The 20,569-nt window shown below is 44.2% G+C and overlaps 2 protein-coding genes across 2 annotated transcripts; one reads left to right on the top strand and one right to left on the bottom strand.

Annotated features, from left to right (window-relative positions):
• Window positions 1-1,721: 1,721 nt before the first annotated feature.
• bin2b (bridging integrator 2b) lies at window positions 1,722-9,048 on the bottom strand. Its single transcript, XM_052076984.1, has 13 exons — window positions 8,934-9,048; window positions 8,534-8,704; window positions 7,754-7,834; window positions 5,830-5,884; window positions 5,376-5,470; window positions 4,667-4,762; window positions 4,360-4,467; window positions 4,208-4,293; window positions 3,483-3,558; window positions 3,308-3,390; window positions 2,519-3,110; window positions 2,248-2,340; window positions 1,722-2,014 (listed from the first exon to the last, which is right to left on the bottom strand). Exons 2-13 carry the CDS (start codon window positions 8,627-8,629, stop codon window positions 1,904-1,906), a joined length of 1,572 nt encoding a protein of 523 aa, XP_051932944.1. The 5' UTR covers window positions 8,630-8,704; window positions 8,934-9,048; the 3' UTR covers window positions 1,722-1,903.
• Window positions 9,049-9,645: 597 nt separating this feature from the next.
• txnrd3 (thioredoxin reductase 3) lies at window positions 9,646-19,772 on the top strand. Its single transcript, XM_052076983.1, has 16 exons — window positions 9,646-10,004; window positions 10,248-10,308; window positions 11,205-11,314; window positions 11,498-11,605; window positions 11,729-11,801; window positions 12,427-12,546; window positions 12,674-12,816; window positions 13,209-13,324; window positions 14,637-14,862; window positions 14,947-15,039; window positions 15,219-15,295; window positions 16,381-16,537; window positions 16,701-16,808; window positions 17,249-17,344; window positions 18,271-18,405; window positions 18,836-19,772. Exons 1-16 carry the CDS (start codon window positions 9,888-9,890, stop codon window positions 18,896-18,898), a joined length of 1,803 nt encoding a protein of 600 aa, XP_051932943.1. The 5' UTR covers window positions 9,646-9,887; the 3' UTR covers window positions 18,899-19,772.
• Window positions 19,773-20,569: the final 797 nt, after the last annotated feature.

Below are 20,569 nucleotides of genomic sequence, written 5' to 3'. Positions count from 1 at the left end.
GAAGAGTAGAGAACAGAAAAGGCACAGCAAGAACATATTTTGGGTCTTGGCTGGAAAGACGGTGAGTAAACCCGGAAAGCCCAGAGGAATCCGCCTATCAACGGCTTTGTTCCATCCTGTCGGAGCTGAAGGTGCAGATTGACAGGTGATTCATGCATAACTGGCGGGGCAGGATGAAATTTCGAACAGATTATTTCTGACTGTAATTGTTGCTTTCGCTCACCAAGTCCTAAATCTTGTCCTGGGCGTTACGGTACCCTAGCTATAATGAGAGAAGATCAACATTCCCAAATGATGACAGTGGAATCAACACTGTTTTTCAGTTATTTGAAAAAAATATATAACACATGTTGGTGTGATTCTTGGATATTTCCTTTCGGGCTGCTCAAGCACACTTGTCCATATACTGTGTCCAAGCACATCCGGGTTACGGGTCACTCTTGATGGCAAAATGAAGCTTCATGAAGCACTTGCTGATATTCTTTTTTTTACTCCTTGCTCTTGGTTTAAAGACAAAGGCTAGCTCAGAGTCAATTTATGACATCTCCACTGCAACTGGAAAGCAAGAGTGCCATCTCGAGGAGTCAAAAAGGATCACAAGTGCTTCATGAAGCTTCATTCGTCCATCACGAGCTACAGCCTATCGCAGCTGACCTCGGAGACAGAAAAATAACCATTGCCACCGAAAGTGAATCTCGCCCTCTATTAACCTAAGAAACATGCTGTTTTTTTTTTATGTGGAAGTCGAGGTACCACTGAAAAAAAACAACAATACAAAGCATAATTCTCATCACTGCTTCACCCTTCCTCCGACATGACCGACACTGCGCACTGCAAATCGCTCGGCCTGAAACCCAAAGTTGTTAATTGGACCAACAGGTAAAATCTTTCCGACAGACCATTGTTTCTCTTTTTCGATTCTATGAATAATACTATCTTGTACTGAGGGATGTCATTTACTGAGCATTTGTGTATTACAGGCACAAGATCTTCGCCATGGTCCAAATCCCAGCTGGGTTGGTCCAAATAAACTACAGTTTAGCAAAAGTACACTCGTGTTCTTTCGTCGTATGTGCGGACAAGCATTTTAATGCGGGTAGAATAGTTGTTCGAGCAGTGTGTCTGTTGTGAATGTAAATAATCTAGGCAACACTTTTCAGCAATTAACAAGACCAGAACCGACACTTCCGGAATTGGGTTGTGGCTGCAGGAGTGACGATAACGTAACACAGATGTTGGCAGTACACACGCCTCCTGTGGGACCCGCAAAGCGTTCGCCGGCCAGATGAGTACGGTAACTTAATCCCTGCGGTGTGTCGTGGATTCCCAAAGACACCCGGTTGGTTTTGGGACTTATATGGCTGACATTTATTCATACCATTGATGACAAAGCCTAGTGAGACCTTGAAATTAAGACTGGCAATAGAGTGGAAAATGAGTTTTTGTAGGACAGCGTTTTCATTTGAGCTTTGCAACTGGATGTCCACGAATTGTTCAGGTCATGTGACTCAGCTTGCAAGTAGCCACCCACAGACCAGATAAGCTTTTCTTCAACTTGACCTTTATTGACAAATATTACAAACTGCATTTAGAAAAAAAAATTCACCGTGTTTCATGAGACGAATAAAAATACAAACACTGAAAATGTTAAAAAGGGTTCACTTGAGTTATCCAAAAGTCTACAAAAATTCACATCAACTTCGCAGTTAATTTTTTTCCCCCCCACAAGTTACAACATCAAAACATGCGAAGTATTCACAGAGGACTTGGAAGATTTGTTTGTGCAGCTTCCACACCCAAAACAATTTGGACCATTTGCTCTCGCTCGCATGTGTGTGTGTGTGTGTGTGTGTATACACATGAATCACTCAACTACTCATGGGAGGAAGGAGCGAACATCAAGTCAATCTTTCTCAACGGGCCCAATGAGGTCTTCTGAGAAAGTTCCAGCGTGATTTTCGAGATCTCTGTGCAGTTGCCAGCTCTCCTCCCGAACTCCTTTCAACAGGCCTTCCTGTTGCAAGACACAGACATCATCCATAAACACGACACACTTATCCGATATCATGTTTGTGACTCTCATCTGCTCATCCGTTTCAATTGCCAGCAACCCCAAAAAGCAATTAAGAAAGAAAACAATGAAATCCTGCCCATTCAGAGCTTTCTTTGCGGTCAATTAGCTTTGACGGCTTATAATGTTGTGAAAGGAAAGAAAAAAAAATAGTTGACAAGGATTTCGAAACAGACCTGCTGCGTGTCGGCAAACACCAGAATTATTTCTCCCTGTTCACACTGGAGCTGGCCACCTTCAGACGCTGCGTGGCTCTTTAGCGCCACCCCCTGGTGTTGAGGTACAGGTCACATCAGTCAACATTCAGGACCGCTGCCTCGAATTACACAAATCCAACGTCGTCGCTATTCGTTACTTCTTTAAAATTCTCATTCTCCAAAATAAATTCTGCACGGGGATGAATGACGAGAACAAAAACGACACGGCAGCGAGGCGGCCTCTTTCTACCTTGTACAGAAAGCCAGGTGGGAAATGGCCGTCGCAGTCATCGCGTGCGCCCGCCGTGTCCTTGATGTCCGATGCGCCTTCGATCCCCTCCCGTTGCTCTCCGGCGGGCAGCGGAGGACCTTTCTCCGAGCGAAAAGATAGACGAGGGGCAGGAACCGGCGTCGTATTGGTTTTGGCTTCTTCCTCTGATGGCGCTTGGCTTGCACTTTCCTCCAGTTTCTCCGCGCCGGAGTCATCCGGCGGATTCGTCGATAGTCCGCCGACCGCCTCCGCCTCCTCGAGACTTTCAGTCGTCGCGCTCGGTTCACCGGGCTCGCTGACGCACACCGACTGCCTTTTGGGTGTGTTGGTGCCACAGGAACTCAGGTCAGACTCCGAGGATTGGCCGCTTTTGGTCGGGACGCTAGCATCCTCGACGACGACGATTTCGCCGGCGTTGCTTTGAGTTTGTGGCCCAGGAGAGGTGGGTAAAGCGGTTTTCCCGTTTTGGGCTGTGGAATGGAGTGACACGTGATCAGATGGGAAAGCTGTGTTGCACGGGATAGGATTGGAGATCACCAAGGACTTCCTCTTCTTTGACTTCCCTGCGGGGCTGTGCAAAGATAAACCGGCGTTACTTTTAATAATAATAACAATAATAATACATTTTATTTATAAGCGCCTTTCAAGACACCCAAGGACACTTTACAATAACAAAAAACACAAAACAATACGGGTTGAGCAGCGGCAGCCAAAACTTATGGACTTTTGAGGACTGTTGTTGGACTTTTCATATTCTTGGCATATCACCTGCTCAAACCCTTTATGATGAAAGCTTTTCCGGAGTGCTGATCTTCGAGTTTCTTCATCACGTTGTACAAATCCTTGTTCAGCTGCACAAAAGCACAAAATGTTTGAAAGACAACTTTGGTCTTCTGGTCAAATATTTCTCGACAGCACTGTGAGAAAAATGGCCTCATCTTACCACACTCATTTCTTTATAGAAGACATCTCTCAGATTGGAAACGTTTTGGAAGACTGTCACGTAGCAACCGATGCGGCTATAGACAAACAGATAACATTTATTTGTCAGTCAGCTTATCCTCGTGACATCCGTTCCGATATACATTCTGAAAACCTGACTTGGGAGTCGCTGACATTCTTTTTTCTGGGGGTATTGAAAGGCGATGTCAAATGGGTATGACCAATTTCAAGCCATTTTCTGACGGGCGATGTAACATTAAAGAGTCGCGATACATTTTAAAGAGTCGCGATACATTTTCTCAAGAGTAATCAATGAGTTGATTGTCAAAAGCTGTTTCAAGTTAACATTGACATAATGATTGTCTGTCTGTCTGTCTGTCTGATGCCAAAACTGACAGTCGGAGCAGGAAGAGTGCACATCGTCATCATCATGCTGGCAATAGGGAATCTGCATGGAAGTATTCTCCGAAATATTCATCATACAGCACACATGAGGAATATACACACAATGTTTTGATCATTCCGAAGGTGGATGGTTTATCGTAAAATTCTCCGCTATTTATGGTTTAGCGACACCAAATCGGCTGCTGTGAAAAGAGCCGAGCTATAAAAAATATTTTTGATGAAATGTCATATTTCTTTTAGTTTCAGACAGTCGAAAACCTGCCGGAATACAAGAGAAAAAAGATGAAGTGTACGCCCCCCCTCCCCGCAATACAATCATACCTCTGATATAGAAGAGGTAGCTCCTCCCTCAGCTCATTATTGATCTCTTCAAAGACAATCTGGGCTTTGTTGAACTCCTCCTCTGCCTAGTAAAACAAGACAGATTCCACAGCGCATGTGCTAAAGTCGTGAAAATATCTCCCAAAGACTACCTTCGCTATTTTAGCATCATCCTTTTTCTTGGCACCCTGCAGCGCTTCCACGTGATGCCGTGATGAATCGTAGTCCACCAGCTTTCTGCCACGCTTAGCGACTCTTTCCTGAAAGCCAAAATGTTCATTTTGTGTGTGAAATCAGTTTTGCAGGCAAAGATGATTAATTACCGTAATTAATTCAATTCAAGATAATTAATTACCGTAATTAATTCAATTCAAGATAATTAATTACCGTAATTAATTCAATTCAAGATAATTAATTACCGTAATTAATTCATTTTAAAAAAGCAGATACAAAGGATACCTTGACCTCTGGAAATTGGCTTGTATAGTTTTCCATGGTGCGCACAATCTGGTCATTCATTTTCTCCTCATAGTCGTTCCAGAGTAAATCTTCACTCTGAAAGATTTCGGATGAGCTCAAGTTCACTTTGGTGCTACTGAAAACTGGTTTAAACAAATAATGAGAATTATTTCAGACTGGGTCAGGCCACAAAAAAGGCAGAAAGTGCGGAGGATACACATTTACGGATAAAACCCAAAAATACGGTCCTGTAATGTAATACGGTACTTGTACGAGGCCGTCATTTGCCAGAGTCGCTTCAGATCATTCAAGAAAAGCAAAATCATGAAAATACTCAGGCGGCCCGGTAGTCCAGTGGTTAGCACGTCGGCTTCACAGTGCAGAGGTACCGGGTTCGATTCCAGCTCCGGCCTCCCTGTGTGGAGTTTGCATGTTCTCCCCGGGCCTGCGTGGGTTTTCTCCGGGTGCTCCGGTTTCCTCCCACATTCCAAAAACATGCATGGCAGGCTGATTGGACGCTCTAAATTGTCCCTAGGTGTGAGTGTGAGCGTGGATGGTTGTTCGTCTATGTGTGCCCTGCGATTGGCTGGCAACCGATTCAGGGTGTCCCCCGCCTACTGCCCAGAGACGGCTGGGATAGGCTCCAGCACCCCCCGCGACCCTAGTGAGGATCAAGCGGTATGGAAGATGAATGAATGAATGAAAATACTCCGATAATGACGGCGAGGTCCTCCATTCCGTTCCACTCGGCTTCGTAGACGTCTTGCAACGTCTGAGACAGCCGCTTCGATGTCTCGTGCACAGCTGTGGAAATGGGAATAGATATTGGATCATTAAAGTCACTTTGTTTTCAAGGGTCGCGGCAATGTTTGGCCCACAACGAGAAGGTCAAAGCCACACTTGCTTCCTGACCGGAGCTCACGTAGTAACAATTAACAATAAGCAAACCAGCGGTTAAACCGTTTCGTCAAAACAATATCCCAGAGGCCGAGGCTGTTTTTACTTTTCTCTGAGGCAACGCAGACATCATTGCAAAACAAGCCGCAGGCTCCAAGAATAGTTCAAATTCACTTCCCATTTACTCACGATCGTCCCATTTCAGCCGAACGTCTCCGTTTGTTCAAAGAACGGACTGCAGATAAATTAATGCTCGGGAAACTTGCCTTTCACAGCACTGTAGTAGGCCTTAACATCTTTAAGCAACCTGTTTCCATCGACCTGTGTGCAGACAAAAATAAGTGAGAAAATGAACCTCCATGAGTTGCAAGCTAGGCACTAATGTGCACCTGGTGATTTATTTTCAAACACTTGCAGGGAGGATTTCTGTATACTTTATTGCAAAGCACCCTTGCTATCTAAAGCCGCTAATACAGTCACGGCAAATTAATTCTGCAGACCACAAAGTAAAAATAACTCGTTCAAATAAAAAGTAGCTAGTGTGATTTCACTTCACAGTGCACCTTGGTATCGTTTGAGCTTTTTTTTCCGCCAAAATCAGAATAAAATGTGAGCAGAATAACATCACACACACACACAGCACTATTTTGATAATGCACATTAATATACAAATACATACACACACATATAGTGTATATATATATATATATATATATATATATATATGATAACCTTTATTAATCCCACACTGGGGAAATTTGCAGTCTAGGCGTATATATATATATATATATATATATATATATATATATATATATATATATCCATCCATCCATCCATTTTCCGAACCGCTTGATCCTCACTAGGGTCGCGGGGGGTGCTGGAGCCTATCCCAGCCGTCTTCGGGCAGTAGGCGGGGGACACCCTGAATCGGTTGCCAGCCAATCACAGGGCACACAGAGACGAACAACCATTCACGCTCACAATCACACCAAGGGACAATTTGGAGTGTTCAATCAGCCTTCCACACATGTTTTTGGAATGTGGGAGGAAACCGGAGCACCCGGAGAAAAGCAGGCCCGGGGAGAACATGCAAACTCCACACAGGGAGGCCGGAGCTGGAATCGAACCCGGTACCTCTGCACTGTGAAGCCGACGTGCTTACCACTGGACTACCGGGCCGCCATATATATATATATACACAAATATTTAATAGGATTTACTGAACCACAATTAATATAATTTGATATTTTTTCTACCACCATTTATATGTCGGTGTACAGTGTGCAATTGCAACCATGGACTGGTGTACAAAAATAAATATATATATATATATATATATATATATATATATATATATATAATATTTTTTTTTTTTTTTTTTTTTTTTAAAGGGGAGGGCGACAACAACCTTTTTGTCCCAGGTACTATTAATTGTGGTGTAACATCTCCTTTTAGATGCAGTGTGGATGCCACCCGTCGGACCAAAGGCGGATGCCAAACCAATTATGGAAACCAATTAGTGCCTCCTAAACTTCAAAATTGGCATTAGAAGGACGAACAACTAACTTTCGTTTGCCAACTTCACAGCATGTGTGTCTGCAAGATGACACTACATTGAAGCCCTAAAACATCGACAGGTTCTCTCATCGGTGCTGTAAATTCAAATAGGACACCTCGATGACAAATATTCTGAAGTGAAAATCGTGTTGTTAGCATTCAACATCCTTCCTGTTGCTCAATGGAAAGTAGTACTTCCAAAAACATTTGAATGTTTCCAGTGAAAGCGCTTTAAGGAACTGGAGTCCCTTCATACTCATGACTTAGCCAGCAAGTGAAGAATAAAAATGCACACTTTTGGATAGGTACAGAATGACTTTGTGATAGTGGGAAAAAACAGCAGCTTTAATTAAAAGGACAACAGATTTTATTCCCGGTAGTAGTACCAAGATAAAACGTTTTGGAGCTCATTTTAGGATACAAAGTAGCAAAAAGTAAGACGGTATTTCTCGACACCATCGCAGGCTGTGTAACTTGTCGCTAGAAAAAGTTGAAAGGACAAAGACGGTAAATTGTCTTTTATCTAGCTTTCACATTACGTAACAATAATAATAATAATACATTTTATTTATAAGCGCCTTTCAAATCCAAAGCCTAGACGGAATCCAAAGCATGTGGGCCCACTCTATGTACCTGTTGTTTGTTGAGGTTCTGCAAGCAAACCTCAAAATGTTCATCCTTGGTCTCCACGGTTTTGCCCAGTTTTTGAAGGACCTGCGTGACAGGAAAGTTGAGATTTTAACAGAATTTATTGGAATTTGGAAGAGTTGATCTGTCAAGTTACTGTCACCAAAGTATATATCGAACACTGTGCGTGTCTCTGCATCATCTCAAATGAATATTTAACGGCCAAAAGTGTTTGTTTCCCCCGCATTGCTCATGACCGTCACCTTTCAATCTGAAACAAAGCATCTGACCTCTCTGTCTGAACCACTAAAATAACACTGCGTCTGCAAAGAGCACACAGTAATCCACCAAAGCTTTGGGGGCGTTTGCTTCAACCTTGTTCTATCAAACAAATCAACCTCAAACTTAAGTCTCATCGAGTTCAAACAGAACGCAGAGGAACTTCACAATCAGGAAGTGATGGCTTGTGTGTTGGAACACAGCTGTGCCGTACTGAACAATGCTGTGATGTTCTCACACGGATCGAAGCGAGGTAAGGTCGATTCTGAACGAGTGGTTTCGTCACTGCAATTAAAAAGACAATATCGTACCACGGGCCACAGCACAGAAAATGATCACAGCATATTCCAGACACAACAGCAAATATTTCACTTGCTACTTTTGCAAAAACTAAATTAAACTATAGTACTTTCCCCTGAACCGCGATGCCATCGACACAATACTGTACAGCCAAGTATCGTATCGAGATTCGACACATTGGACAACTACAGTTGTACCTCCGCTCACCATTTCTTGTGCGCGATTCAATGACTTCTGGACCCTTTTGGCAAGGAATCCAGCACCGGCCTGCAGGTTCGGACCCGTCTTACTATTCTCGGCCATGGTCCTCTCCGGTTCGCCTTACAACGGTAGAAAATTGCCTCGTGTGCTTCCTCTTGAAAGACGACGTTCGCTTGCCTTGTGAGTGGAGGCGGCGATGGAGGTGGAGCAACAAGGCAAATGACACACACACACACACACACACACACACACACACACGAGTTTAAGTGAATTCCTGTACATCACTAACGGCCTGTTGTCACGATGGAATGTCTCTGCATGTCCCGGTTTGTTGAAACCACAATGTTTGACGTTCATCGTTGCAAAAGTAAAGTTGGCTTCAACCTCCACTCATCCATCCACTCACCTGAAAAGCATGCGCGTCGATTTCGTCCGTCCGATGAAGCGAAGTGACGCAAAAAAACCAAGCAGAGCAATAAATTGTCAGCATTACATTCAAAACATACAGAGAAAACTCGTATGCTACTTGTTTTCAAGTTTAAAAGAATAAAACGCGCAATAGTTGATATATATATATAAAGCTGGATGTTTCATGGTTTTCTTTTTTTTTAATCGATAAATATTTTATCTATCCATCAAGCAAATACAGGCCTATACATGCATGTATAGTTTATAAAATAAGATAAAATCACACTAACTTATTTAGCCTGTATAATAACGTTTGTCAAATATTTTACGCTCGGTATCATTTGCAAGATTTCCGTCGAAGAAATGCCAGAGGTTAGTGCCTGTCATTTGTCATTGCGTATTCTGACCAACAAACGGCGCCAGATACCAGCTATTCACCTGTTGCCTTCAAGGGTGTTTTTGTTGTCGGTTCTTTTAACTTTATGACACTTTCCTCCAACTGATGTTTTTTTATGACAAACGTGTAAGTGAATCATATTCCACGTTTATCTTATGCGAACATTTCGAGGGAATTTAATGTCGTCGCGCTTTTATGTCATGTTGCACGGCAACCCGGTGACGTTTTTGTTAGATGGGTTGGTTTTGAAAATCAGGATTAGCCGTATGGGCGGAGTCATTGTTGACAAACGTATATCGTGCAGGACGGTGGACTACGTGTCACAAATCGAGCGCACCACACAGATGGCTATAAACCAGTGGGAGCAACGTTGGCGCATTCAGGCGCGGTTTGGGCTTTTAGCGGACGCGAAGGACAGTCCAGCGGTCCGGTTGTTTGTCAGCCTGGTCTTCTGAAGAAAATCTCAAGAAACTGCGACATTTTTTCTTGTACTTTTCCCTCCGTGCGCATCGGCCATCTACTGACGGCGTGGACGGGAGTATTTCCACCTTGAAAATGCCTCCCATCGAAAATGATACCGGGAAGAACGAACTTAAGAGTCGGATACAATCGCTTATTGACTCCAGCAGAGTGGTGGTCTTCAGCAAAAGTTATTGCCCATATTGTGTGACGGTATGTTATTTGGTTTTATCGGGACCAAAGTTGATCGTGTCCTATCGATTTTGGAAAGCTCTACCGCGAACTAAACGGGCTTCGTCTAGTTTCTGGCATGTACCCCCCACCACCACTCTTGTAATGGAAACGTTCACATGTCGAGTTAGCCTGTACCACCGTTCATTGCCGATTGTATTTATTCATTGTTCCTATTTCAACTCAGACTCGGCTTGTGTTTAATGGTCGTGTTTTGCTTTCTAGGTAAAAGACTTGTTCAAAGAACTCAAAGTGGAGTGCAACGTGGTAGAGCTGGATCTCATGGGTAAGATCCATTTCCTCCTGCGGATCCCTACTATGACTCAGCATCTTTGGCACTGCGCGCCGCGAGCCGAGGCACGAGCACTTAATGTGAAAGGGCGTTTGATATTTGCAGCGTATTAACGCCTCAAGCTTGCTTAACAGTGGGCCGGCAAGTTCAAAAGACTGATGATAGTTGTGGGGGGGAGACACCAAAAAATGACGACTGCCTATAAATAATTCAAACGCTACGCGACTAAATCCTATCACGCTTCTAAACACAGTGACGCTTTAGCCGCATTTCTAAACCAAACAGCCTTTTTTACTTCCATTTATTTTTCTCGGTAGCATTCTTGTTTGTGGAGTCCTTTCCAACTCTCTAACGGGCACATTTTCACAATTAGCTGGCACTTTGGTAGTTTCACACCCGTGTACAGTATTGATGTATTTGTTGATTTGTTGACATAAAAGGATATGATGGTCAGGATACAATTGTTTTGACCAACCCATCAATTACCCTTTTTTTAAATTGGACTAGACAGTGTTGAAAGGGGGATCTGACTCTGTGGGCAACTTCATTTTTAATTACCAGTAGTATTTGTTAGAATTAGACATTGCAGTAGCATAGGCGTCAAACTCAGGTCCTGGAGGGCCGCTGTCTTGCATGTTTTCCAAGTCTCCCTGTTGAGCTTGAGAGCTTGCTTATGATTTGATCATTTGAATCAGGTGTGTTGCAACAGGGAGACTTGGGAAAACATGCAGGACGGCGGCCCTCCAGGACCTGAGTTTGACACCTATGCAGTAGTGCAATATAAACCTTAATTTGGATGTAGGAGTTTGTCTCCTGTTTTTGTTTGTCTGTGCTGCACAATTATATGTTCAAAACAAATTGGTATTCAAGACACTTCTGTTTGTTTTCAGAGGATGGAACCAATTATCAGGAGATGCTACTCGAGATGACTGGACAAAAAACTGTTCCAAATGTTTTCATAAACAAAACGCATGTCGGTGGCTGTGACAAGACAATGCAGGTAACATATTTTGAATACAATAGTTTTTTTGGTTCTGTTTTTGTTTTTTTACACTCGGCTACAGTGGCAAACAATTAATGATCCACAAAAAACACAGCTGATAATTCCAAGAAAATGTCATACTGGTTGTGCAAATTGCTCCTAATATACCATCAATATTAACTGTGCTTGCGTGTGCGTCAGGCCCATAAAGACGGCAGTCTGCATCAACTGCTGAATGGACAAACTGAAGCGTATGACTATGACCTTATTGTCATCGGAGGCGGATCTGGTGGACTGTCCTGTTCAAAGGTTAGAGCCTTAATTGCAGCGCAGTGAGTGGATGTCACTTTTTTTTTTAGTTTTCTGAGTGGAACTAATAGCTTCCAATGTAATTTCGCTCTCTCCATTTCCTATTCATTTTGTCTTTTGAAGGAAGCTGCGACTTTGGGGAAAAAAGTAATGGTTTTGGACTTTGTTGTTCCCACACCAAAAGGGACCACTTGGGGTAAGATATTTCTTCAAAGCTATCTGTTTGGGAGCGACACGATGGGTGAGTGGTTAGTACATCTTCACGGTGCAGAAGTGCAGGGTTTTATTCCGGGCCTTCCTGTGTGGAGTTTGCATGTTCTCCCCGTGCCTGCGTGGGTTTCCTCCGGGTTCTCCAGTTTCCTCTCGCATTCCAAAAACAAGCCTGGCAGGTTGATTGAACACTCTAAATTGTCCCTCAGTGTGATTGTGAGCGTGAATGCTCGTTCGTCTTTGTGTACCCTTGTGAAAACTGAGACAATATTTGAGTTGGTCCACTGCATCCACTACTTTGGGCCGTTCTACAATACATTGCATGTGTGTTCTGTTCGCTCTGTTATCCCAAACGGTAATTTGGTGAAGACGCAGCAATCTAAATATAATAGAATATCAAGTAGAGGATTAAATATGCGCTTTGGGATAAAAGTCTTTGATGTTATATGGTGAAAACGGGTTTTTTTTATTTTGTAATAGACACCCATCAAAATGTGTTTTGCTACGGCAGAATTTAAATCGATCGCCTTCTTTTTTTTTCTGGCGATGATCTGAGACCTCCAGGCTGTGACTACGGTACGTTAATGTGGAATCTTAACTGTGGTTATCAGGTCTAGGTGGAACCTGCGTGAATGTCGGCTGCATTCCCAAGAAACTGATGCACCAGAGCGCCTTGCTTGCTACCGCCATGCAAGACGCGCGCAAGTTTGGCTGGGAATTTGATGAAACTGGTAAGCCACTTCAATTCCGCTGACGACCAGAAGGAATGGAGAGCCTCTCGCCAGCAGCGGTAAAACGTTGGCGCTCTCCTCGTGCCACCGCCGCTCACTATTCTCGCCTTGTTCCGTCTGCGGTCAGTCAAACACAACTGGGAGACGATGAAGACGGCCATTAACGACTACATCGGCTCACTAAACTGGGGCTACAGGGTGGCGCTGAGGGACAAGGACGTCAACTACGTCAATGCCTATGTGGAATTCGTCGAACCCCACAAGATCAAGGTAAGGCGTCGATCGTCGGGCATTGCGTTACGACGGCTTTCAGAAATGCGTCGGTTTGGAATTGAGCAAAAAAAGAAGCTGCCGTTTGAATCGGCTTGTGTTTTATGGCATTCGTGTCATGGATGGTAAAATTCTAACATGGATTCACCTGAATCGGCTGACAAATGGTCACGGCGAAATGTAAATCGGCTCTGGTTTACAACAGAAGTAAAAGTCCCCTTTTGCCTTGTGTGGCCTGGAAGTCGCTTTCGTTTTTAGTTGTCCGTGCTTTTGAAAGCTTGCGGCGGTTCTAAATGTATTTCACGCGCCATCCATAATCGACGATGACATCATCGACGATGTTGTGCAAGCTTTCCACCAGCAGCCAAGTATTTAATGTCATTCTTCTGCAGGCATTAAACAAGCGAGGAAAGGAGACGTTTTACACAGCGGCTAAGTTTGTCCTGGCTACAGGTGAGCGACCACGCTACCTGGGAATACCTGGAGACAAGGAGTACTGCATCACAAGGTAAGAGCTCCATTTTATATTTCTTCATTATACATGAACACTGTGTGAATACTGAATACTGTGTGGGTTTTCTCCGGGTGCTCCGGTTTCCTCCCACATTCCAAAAACATGCGTGGCAGGCTGATTGAACACTCTAAAATTGTCCGTAGGTGTGAGTGTGAGTGCGAATGGTTGTTCGTTTCTGTGTGCCCTGCGATTGGCTGGCAACCGATTCAGGGTGTCCCCCGCCTACTGCCCGAAGATGGCTGGGATAGGCTCCAGCACCCCCTCGTGACCCTAGTGAGGATCAAGCGGTTTGGAAAATGGATGGATATACATGAACATATTGCATTTGGACCACGCGCTATGGCAGAACCACCCCCGTCCAGGTCCAGTTCAGCATGTTAGGGGAGATGAAAGCAATTTTCTCCACGGGGCCAAGGTGGCTTTATCTCAGGACATCCGAACCCTCTAAACCAGGGGTGTCCAAACTTTTTGCCAAGGGGGCCAGATTTTATGTGGTAAAATGTCGGGGGGCCGACCTTGGCTGACATTCTTTACATTGAAAAACAATATTGTTCAACAAATTTTACTAAGCCAGTCTGTTTCACATTTCCATTTTTATTTTAATTTCAACAATCTTAAGAATTTCTTTTGGTTCATTTGAAACAGGTATATCACATGCAACTGCTTATTCACTTGACTTTTTCTTAAACAGAAGTCTCCTGAGTGCAAATTGATTGATTTGAAACATAAAATGTATCACCATGACTTTTCAATAGTCACAAAACCTTTGACTCGAACAACAGGGAAATGAACAAGCAATACACATATCCACAACTGCAAGGATCATTTGAAATATGACATATCAGTCAATATAAACACGGAGTGATGTCTTGTTAACTCGTGAGTGATGCCACCTAGTGTCTAAATGCTATTACTCATTTAGTGAATGCTATTACTCATTTAGCCACTAGAGGGAAGCAGTACTCTATGAAACATCACTCACCAGTCTACGAGACCTCAGTCAATGCAACACGTGTTCCATTGCGCCCAACCTGCGGGCCAGACGGCACTGATTTTATGACAGGGGCCGAGGGCCGGATGAAATTCGACCGCGGGCCGGATTTGGCCCGCGGGCCGGACTTTGGACATGTCTGCTCTAAACGTTGTCAACCGTTCTATTTGCCTTTCGCCCCCAATCGAAAAACATCAACAGCTAGTCTGACCTGCTTGGCGAGTTTGACAGCTTCCCCCCCCAGGCCCCCTTGCGTTAAAGCAGCAGAGCAATTCACTGCCGATTTACCCGATGAACCTTTTGTTTTCCCCGTAGCGACGATCTCTTCTCCTTGCCGTACTGCCCCGGGAAGACCTTGGTGATCGGTGCATCTTACGTCGCCTTGGAATGTGGCGGCTTCCTTGCCGGCCTCGGTCTCGACGTCACCATCATGGTGCGTTCCATTCTCCTGAGGGGCTTTGACCAGGAAATGGCAGACCGTGCGGGTGAACACATGGAGGAACATGGCATCAAATTCATCCGTAAATACGTTCCTGTAAATGTGAGTCGAGACAATTCTTTATTTTTGTAGCATTTATGTTGCTGACAATTCAACGGCAACAAATGAACCGTTGGTGCTTGTCAGATCGAGGAGTTGGAAGCGGGCACTCCGGGCCGGCTGAAGGTGACGGCTAAATCCACGGAGAATGATGATGTCATCGAGGGAGAGTATAACACTGTAAGTCCGTCGGTCTGCTTTGATTTTTGGACATACTTTTGCTCTGTCTTGACAAACCTGTTTTATTGGACAACAGGTATGCAAAACCAAAACAAAAACACAGCTGACTGTTTAAAAAAAAAGGATGCGGGGATACCTGTGGATATCCATCAACCTTTCTACCATTCTATGGTCCTCAGGTGTTAATAGCGGTGGGTCGAGATGCGTGCACTGACAAGATTGGCCTGGACAAGATAGGGGTCAAAGTTAACCCTAAGTAAGTTTCACCTTATTATTTTTTTAATTTTTTATTTTTTTGGTGACCTGTGCCTTTAAGATGCACGCTGGCGAGTCATGATGAGTCAGCAGTTGTCATGGTCACATGTCTCTCGGTAGTATAGTGGGAGGAGGGGGCCTACTTGGAGTAAAAAGATTAGTTGGAACAGCAAAAGTCGTGCTCGGCCTTTTATTTTGAAGGACAAATATAGAGCCGAGATTTCGATCAGGTGTTTGGAAGCCCCGGCTACACTCTTTGCGTGAGAGCGCACGGTATCTTACCAGGGTCTGGGTGAATGTTTGATTCCAGTCGGCGTGGAAAATGTCATCGGCGTATTTGACCAGCTGGTTATGTACATTCTCCAAACGACTCATAAGTAGTTGCTGTGTAATCATTACATCGTTCCAAGCAAATGTCCTTAGATACAAGCAAACGGCAGACTTTCTGGTCGGCTTAATTGGGAATGTTGTTTGATTTGTTCAAAAATAAGTCTGCACGCCCTGTGGTTTAAGTATATGGTCTTAAATTGTCGCATTTTGTGAGGTGACTCGTCATTTTCCTCAGTTGTTCCATCTGCTGCTGTAACGTAATAAGTCTTGCGGAGGCAAGAATTTGTGCTTTCTTGAATTTGATTGGAAGGGACGTCATTTTGGCAACTCGTTTGATAATGTGGACGTTTACTTTGCATACATTTTGGATGGGCTGGCTGCTTGGGGCAAGGCAGTCAGCAGGGATTAAGATCACATACGGCAAGCCTAAAAGGGAGCTTTGAGTCATGCTTCAGTCTTGTGACGCTAGTAATGCTGCATTTCGATGAAGCCGCCAAATAACGCTAAGGCTTGCGGTGGTTAAAGAATTCTGCTACGTGCGCCATCGGACTCACATGACCTTGGTAGTTCAGTGTCTTACTCTTAGCTTTGAGTCAAATAACACTAGACCGGAGCGGCATTGTGATGACTTTGGCCTGTTTCGAAACGGTTGTATGGTGACCAAGTTGTCATTATATGTCTAATTTTAAGGCCAACAAAAGAATCATATTACAAAATGACAAGTTTTTTCGCTGCCGTCTTCTTGCGACTTCCAAGGAACGGGAAAATTCCCGTCAACGACGAAGAACAAACAAACGTAGCTCACGTCTATGCCATCGGCGACATCTTGGAGGGCAAGTGGGAGCTGACGCCGGTTGCCATCCAGGCCGGAAAGTTGCTGGCGCGTCGTCTTTATGGAGGTTCAACGGTCAAGGTGCGCGCACGCGGTCATCAGAAACTGCTTCTTTGTTTGAATTGAACAAACGCAAGACTGTGAGATAAAGGAAACGTTGTCTGATCGGTTTGAAAATGTTTCCCACATTGTTTAAAACCTGGGGGGTAAACAGTTGCCATATGACTCGAACTGTCTCTTTTAGTGCGACTACATCAATGTTCCCACCACTGTGTTCACTCCACTGGAATACGGCTCCTGCGGTCTGTCTGAGGAGAGAGCCACCGAACTGTACGGGCAGGACAACCTCGAGGTAACCTTGTCGGGCACATTCATTCATTCATTCATCTTCCGAGCCGCTTGATCCTCACTAGGGGGGTGCTGGAGCCGATCCCAGCTGTCTTCGGGCAGTAGGCGGGGGACACCCTGAATCGGTTGCCAGCCAATCGCAGGGCACACAGAAACGAACAACCATTCGCACTCACACCCACACGTAGGGACAATTTAGAGTGTTCAATCACGCATGAATACGCCTGCCACGCATATTTTTGGAATGTGGGAGGAAACCGGAGCACCCGGAGAAAACCCACGCAGGCCCGGGGAGAACATGCAAACTCCACACAGGGAGACCGGAGCTGGAATCGAACCCGGTACCTCTGCACTGTGAAGTTGTCGGGCACAGTCAAATGCTATTAGCATGTTAGCATTTCTTTGCTTGTTGATGTAGACTTGATTTTATTCGGTCCTATTCAGGTATACCACAGTCTGTTCTGGCCTTTGGAGTTTACCGTGCCCGGCAGGGACAACAACAGATGCTACGCCAAAATCATCTGCAACAAATTGGATAACGTAAGACTCGGCTCCGACGACTCTCCTCGGTTGTCAGTGGCGTTTTTTTTTTTTTTTTGCTCGCCCTTGCGTGCGTTGTATGTGATGCAGATACCTTGCGACTTTGCAGAGAGGAGTAGAAGCAGACAGAATTTCGGAATCGTAAGAGAGGCGCCCCGGAGAAAGTCTTTCACGGGGGAACTAGCTAGCGACGCAAACGAGCTGATGATGGCAGCTAGAAGCAGAATCCAGCCGTTGTACAAATGAAGAAAAAGGTGATAGCGAGCAAAGTCAGGAGAGTGCAGTCTTGAAGGTTACGTGGCCGCATTTGGTGAATTGTGTTCAAAATGGCGCAAGCTGTACTTCCTGAAGAGCTTTAGGAAGCCATATTTCAAGATGGTCCGGGGTTTTTTTTCCCTCTAACAAATTCACCTAAAAAAAAAAAATAAAAAATTGACTCGGAAAATAAACCGCCATTCATTTTCAACAATATCAATCCGATTTTGAGCAAAAAATTCCATTGCAAAATCTGCTGAAAGTGACCTCAAATACCCTACCAAGTTTGTTTTTTGTTTTTTTGGGGGGGCGGGGGCTTTCCGCTGACATCCAGACTCTAATAAATAAGATAAGATATCCTTTATTCGTCCCACACTGGGGAAATTTACAGCCTCCAGCAGCAAGAATGTATGTAGAAAGAAGTGAGAGAAAAAAAAATAACAAACATCTTTCAATTAAATGCAATATGAACACAAAATGGATAAATTGCAGTACTATTTACAATTTTCCTTCACATCATTTAATTATTATTATTATTATGATTTGTTATTTTTTTATTCATCAGCCTGACAGCAGTCGGTATAATAAGGAAATAAGTGTCAATCTTGTGACTATTAGAGAAACTTGCAACGGAGGTTGTTTTCCTGAGAGATTTGTTTTCTAACCTACAGGACCGAGTGATTGGCTTTCACTACCTGGGTCCCAACGCAGGCGAGGTAACGCAAGGCTTTGGCGCCGCGATGAAATGCGGCGCGACCAAAGAGCATCTGGACACTACCATTGGCATCCACCCGACGTGTGCCGAGGTAAAACGCACAAATGACCTTTTTTTTCAATCTGAAAGCAATCTTCTCCATCTCGCTTCCCAGATGTGGTTGACGCGCTAGTTCCCTTTGTCAACTTTTGAACAAAAGCTCCTTCAGCATGATGCAATTTTGTTCCGGTTTATCGGAATGACTGCAACAGGAAGTGGTGTGAAACGGTGCATTTCAAAATTCCAACACGATGACTTTCGTAGCCACATCCATAAAAGAAAGAACACTGTTGGGGGGGGGGGGGGGGGGGGGGAGTGCATTGATCAATTTGCTAATTTAACATTTTTCAAGTAGCAACTGCCATACCCTGGTCATTGTGGAGATATAATTTGCTGCTTTATGAAAGACTTGAGATCATGTCTCTATGTGGAATAGGAGCAGGACTTCCATTGTCTGAGTTGTCTCCATTCCCCGCCCGCAGGTCTTCACCACTCTGGACGTGACCAAAAGTTCCGGAGGTGACATCACCCAGGCTGGCTGCTGAGGTTAAGCCCTGCTTGTTTAGCAGAATGCTCTCACCGCGGTCCACCTCGCCGCCATCTTGTCTTAGCTTCCAAAGAACCTGAGCCTTCAACTCCCAACCGGTGCCTCTACTGGGCCGTCGTTTCTCAGGACAAATTATACAATGCGGCCAGCATCTGGATAAATACAGATGCTTGATTTGGGTTTCGTGGAAGCTAAGGTGCAGGTGCGAGCTCACTCTGGTTGAGCAAACTTGATCCGAGGGCATTCTGCTGAACAGCGGGGTTACTCTGCTGAAAACAAACTCCTGGGCTCTCTATTTGTGACCTTCTCAGAGGAGCACGGACAGCCATGCACGTCACTCTTGTGACGTGTCTGTGTGCGCCGGAGCTGTTCTTGATGTCCTTGCCTGGAACCCAAAATCTTTTGGTGGGCAGGGATTGATTCACCTCTGCAGAAGTAGCTCATAGTGTCCCAACCCCTTCATCCAAAACCTTTTTTTTCACCCAACCTTGTACTAGGCATGCTAGAATTTGTCACGGCTCCAACAGAATTAATTGCCACCCACGACAAAACCCGTTCTGTCGTCGATACTTGGTTAATTTAATGCGTCTTTTACTACATTAAACAGTGTTTGTAAATGACTGCTTGCCAGGTGTACTTATAGGAACATTATGTGGAGCGCTTTTGCACTGCCCTCAATTCCTGTGCAAAATTTACATTACACTCTTGAAATTATCTAAATTTACACATAATCACATAAAAGTCGATGTAAAAGATGTAGCCACTCTTGGGTGACCAATCTGTAGATCTCTTGTGATTTTTGTACGGTTTTTTTTGTGTGTGTGTGTGTGGATGCTTACGTTTCAAGGATAAATAAATCTTTTTGACAATGATTCGTTTTTAAATTTTTTTTTACCTTTTGTATGGTTATCAAGAAATTCTTTGTGTCAATACAGCCGTAGCTTGTCATGCAACGCACAGGTACGAGTGGATCAAAAATAACCCGTTTAAGTGAGCCGGCTATTCATATCCAACAGATCTGAGAGCAGGTGTCCTTAGGATGTGCGTGTTCTATACAACCTTCTCAAGTGATCAGTAGAATCGCCGCCGGTTGTCAGATGTGAGTGTTGAATGAAAGCTTTCATTCAACGCTCACATCTGACAACTGTGTCACCTGCATGGGTTGCCATGACCAACCGTGCTTTTGAAGGGTTTCTTTTATTTAGCCCGTTACCCATTTTGATGAGGACAATCTCCGATGAGCTCATTCAATGGAGTTTGTTATTCCAAAGGTCTGTTTAAAAAAAAAAAAAAGCCGAAACGGGGCCAACTGGTTACGTCCTGGACAGGTTCCAGCAAGAAGGCTGCATGTCAGTAACGTGCAGGTGATGAACAACAGTATTATTGCATATTTATAGACTGTTAACATTACTATTCATGTCTGGCCTTTCGAAATGGGCTTAGAAATTTATAGCATTCGCGTTTCATCATAACAGTAACTTTACATCCAATCTCTTGCTTTAAGAGTTTTATATGCATTGGTCCCTTCCCAGTCGAATTTCCCGGCAGGTCTCGTGAGCATTTCCTGCCCTTTGAGAACCATTAACCGAACCTGCTGACTGACACTCAATTGTGTAATCAAGACTGCAGTTCAGAGCAATCCTTGTTTCACTCTGACTTGCTGTTTAGC

Source organism: Hippocampus zosterae, chromosome 9 (genome assembly GCF_025434085.1).
Source record: "Hippocampus zosterae strain Florida chromosome 9, ASM2543408v3, whole genome shotgun sequence".
Classification (NCBI taxonomy): Eukaryota; Metazoa; Chordata; class Actinopteri; order Syngnathiformes; family Syngnathidae; genus Hippocampus; species Hippocampus zosterae.
Note: the sequence above shows the minus strand (reverse complement) of the source record. Positions and strands in the feature narration are given on the sequence as shown.

What these genes read in the sequence shown, in the direction of transcription:
- bin2b (XM_052076984.1), bottom strand. Translation starts at nt 8,629, where the DNA reads ATGGCCGAGAATAGTAAGACGGGTCCGAACCTGCAGGCCGGTGCTGGA. An exon ending in ATGATGCTAAAATAGCGAAG is followed by an intron (nt 4,294 to 4,359) that starts GTAGTCTTTGGG and finishes TTGTTTTACTAG; the next exon opens with GCAGAGGAGGAGTTCAACAA. An exon ending in TCTATAAAGAAATGAGTGTG is followed by an intron (nt 3,391 to 3,482) that starts GTAAGATGAGGC and finishes GCTTTTGTGCAG; the next exon opens with CTGAACAAGGATTTGTACAA.
- txnrd3 (XM_052076983.1), top strand. Translation starts at nt 9,888, where the DNA reads ATGCCTCCCATCGAAAATGATACCGGGAAGAACGAACTTAAGAGTCGG. An exon ending in GTGGACTGTCCTGTTCAAAG is followed by an intron (nt 11,606 to 11,728) that starts GTTAGAGCCTTA and finishes TGTCTTTTGAAG; the next exon opens with GAAGCTGCGACTTTGGGGAA. An exon ending in TCGAGGGAGAGTATAACACT is followed by an intron (nt 15,040 to 15,218) that starts GTAAGTCCGTCG and finishes TATGGTCCTCAG; the next exon opens with GTGTTAATAGCGGTGGGTCG.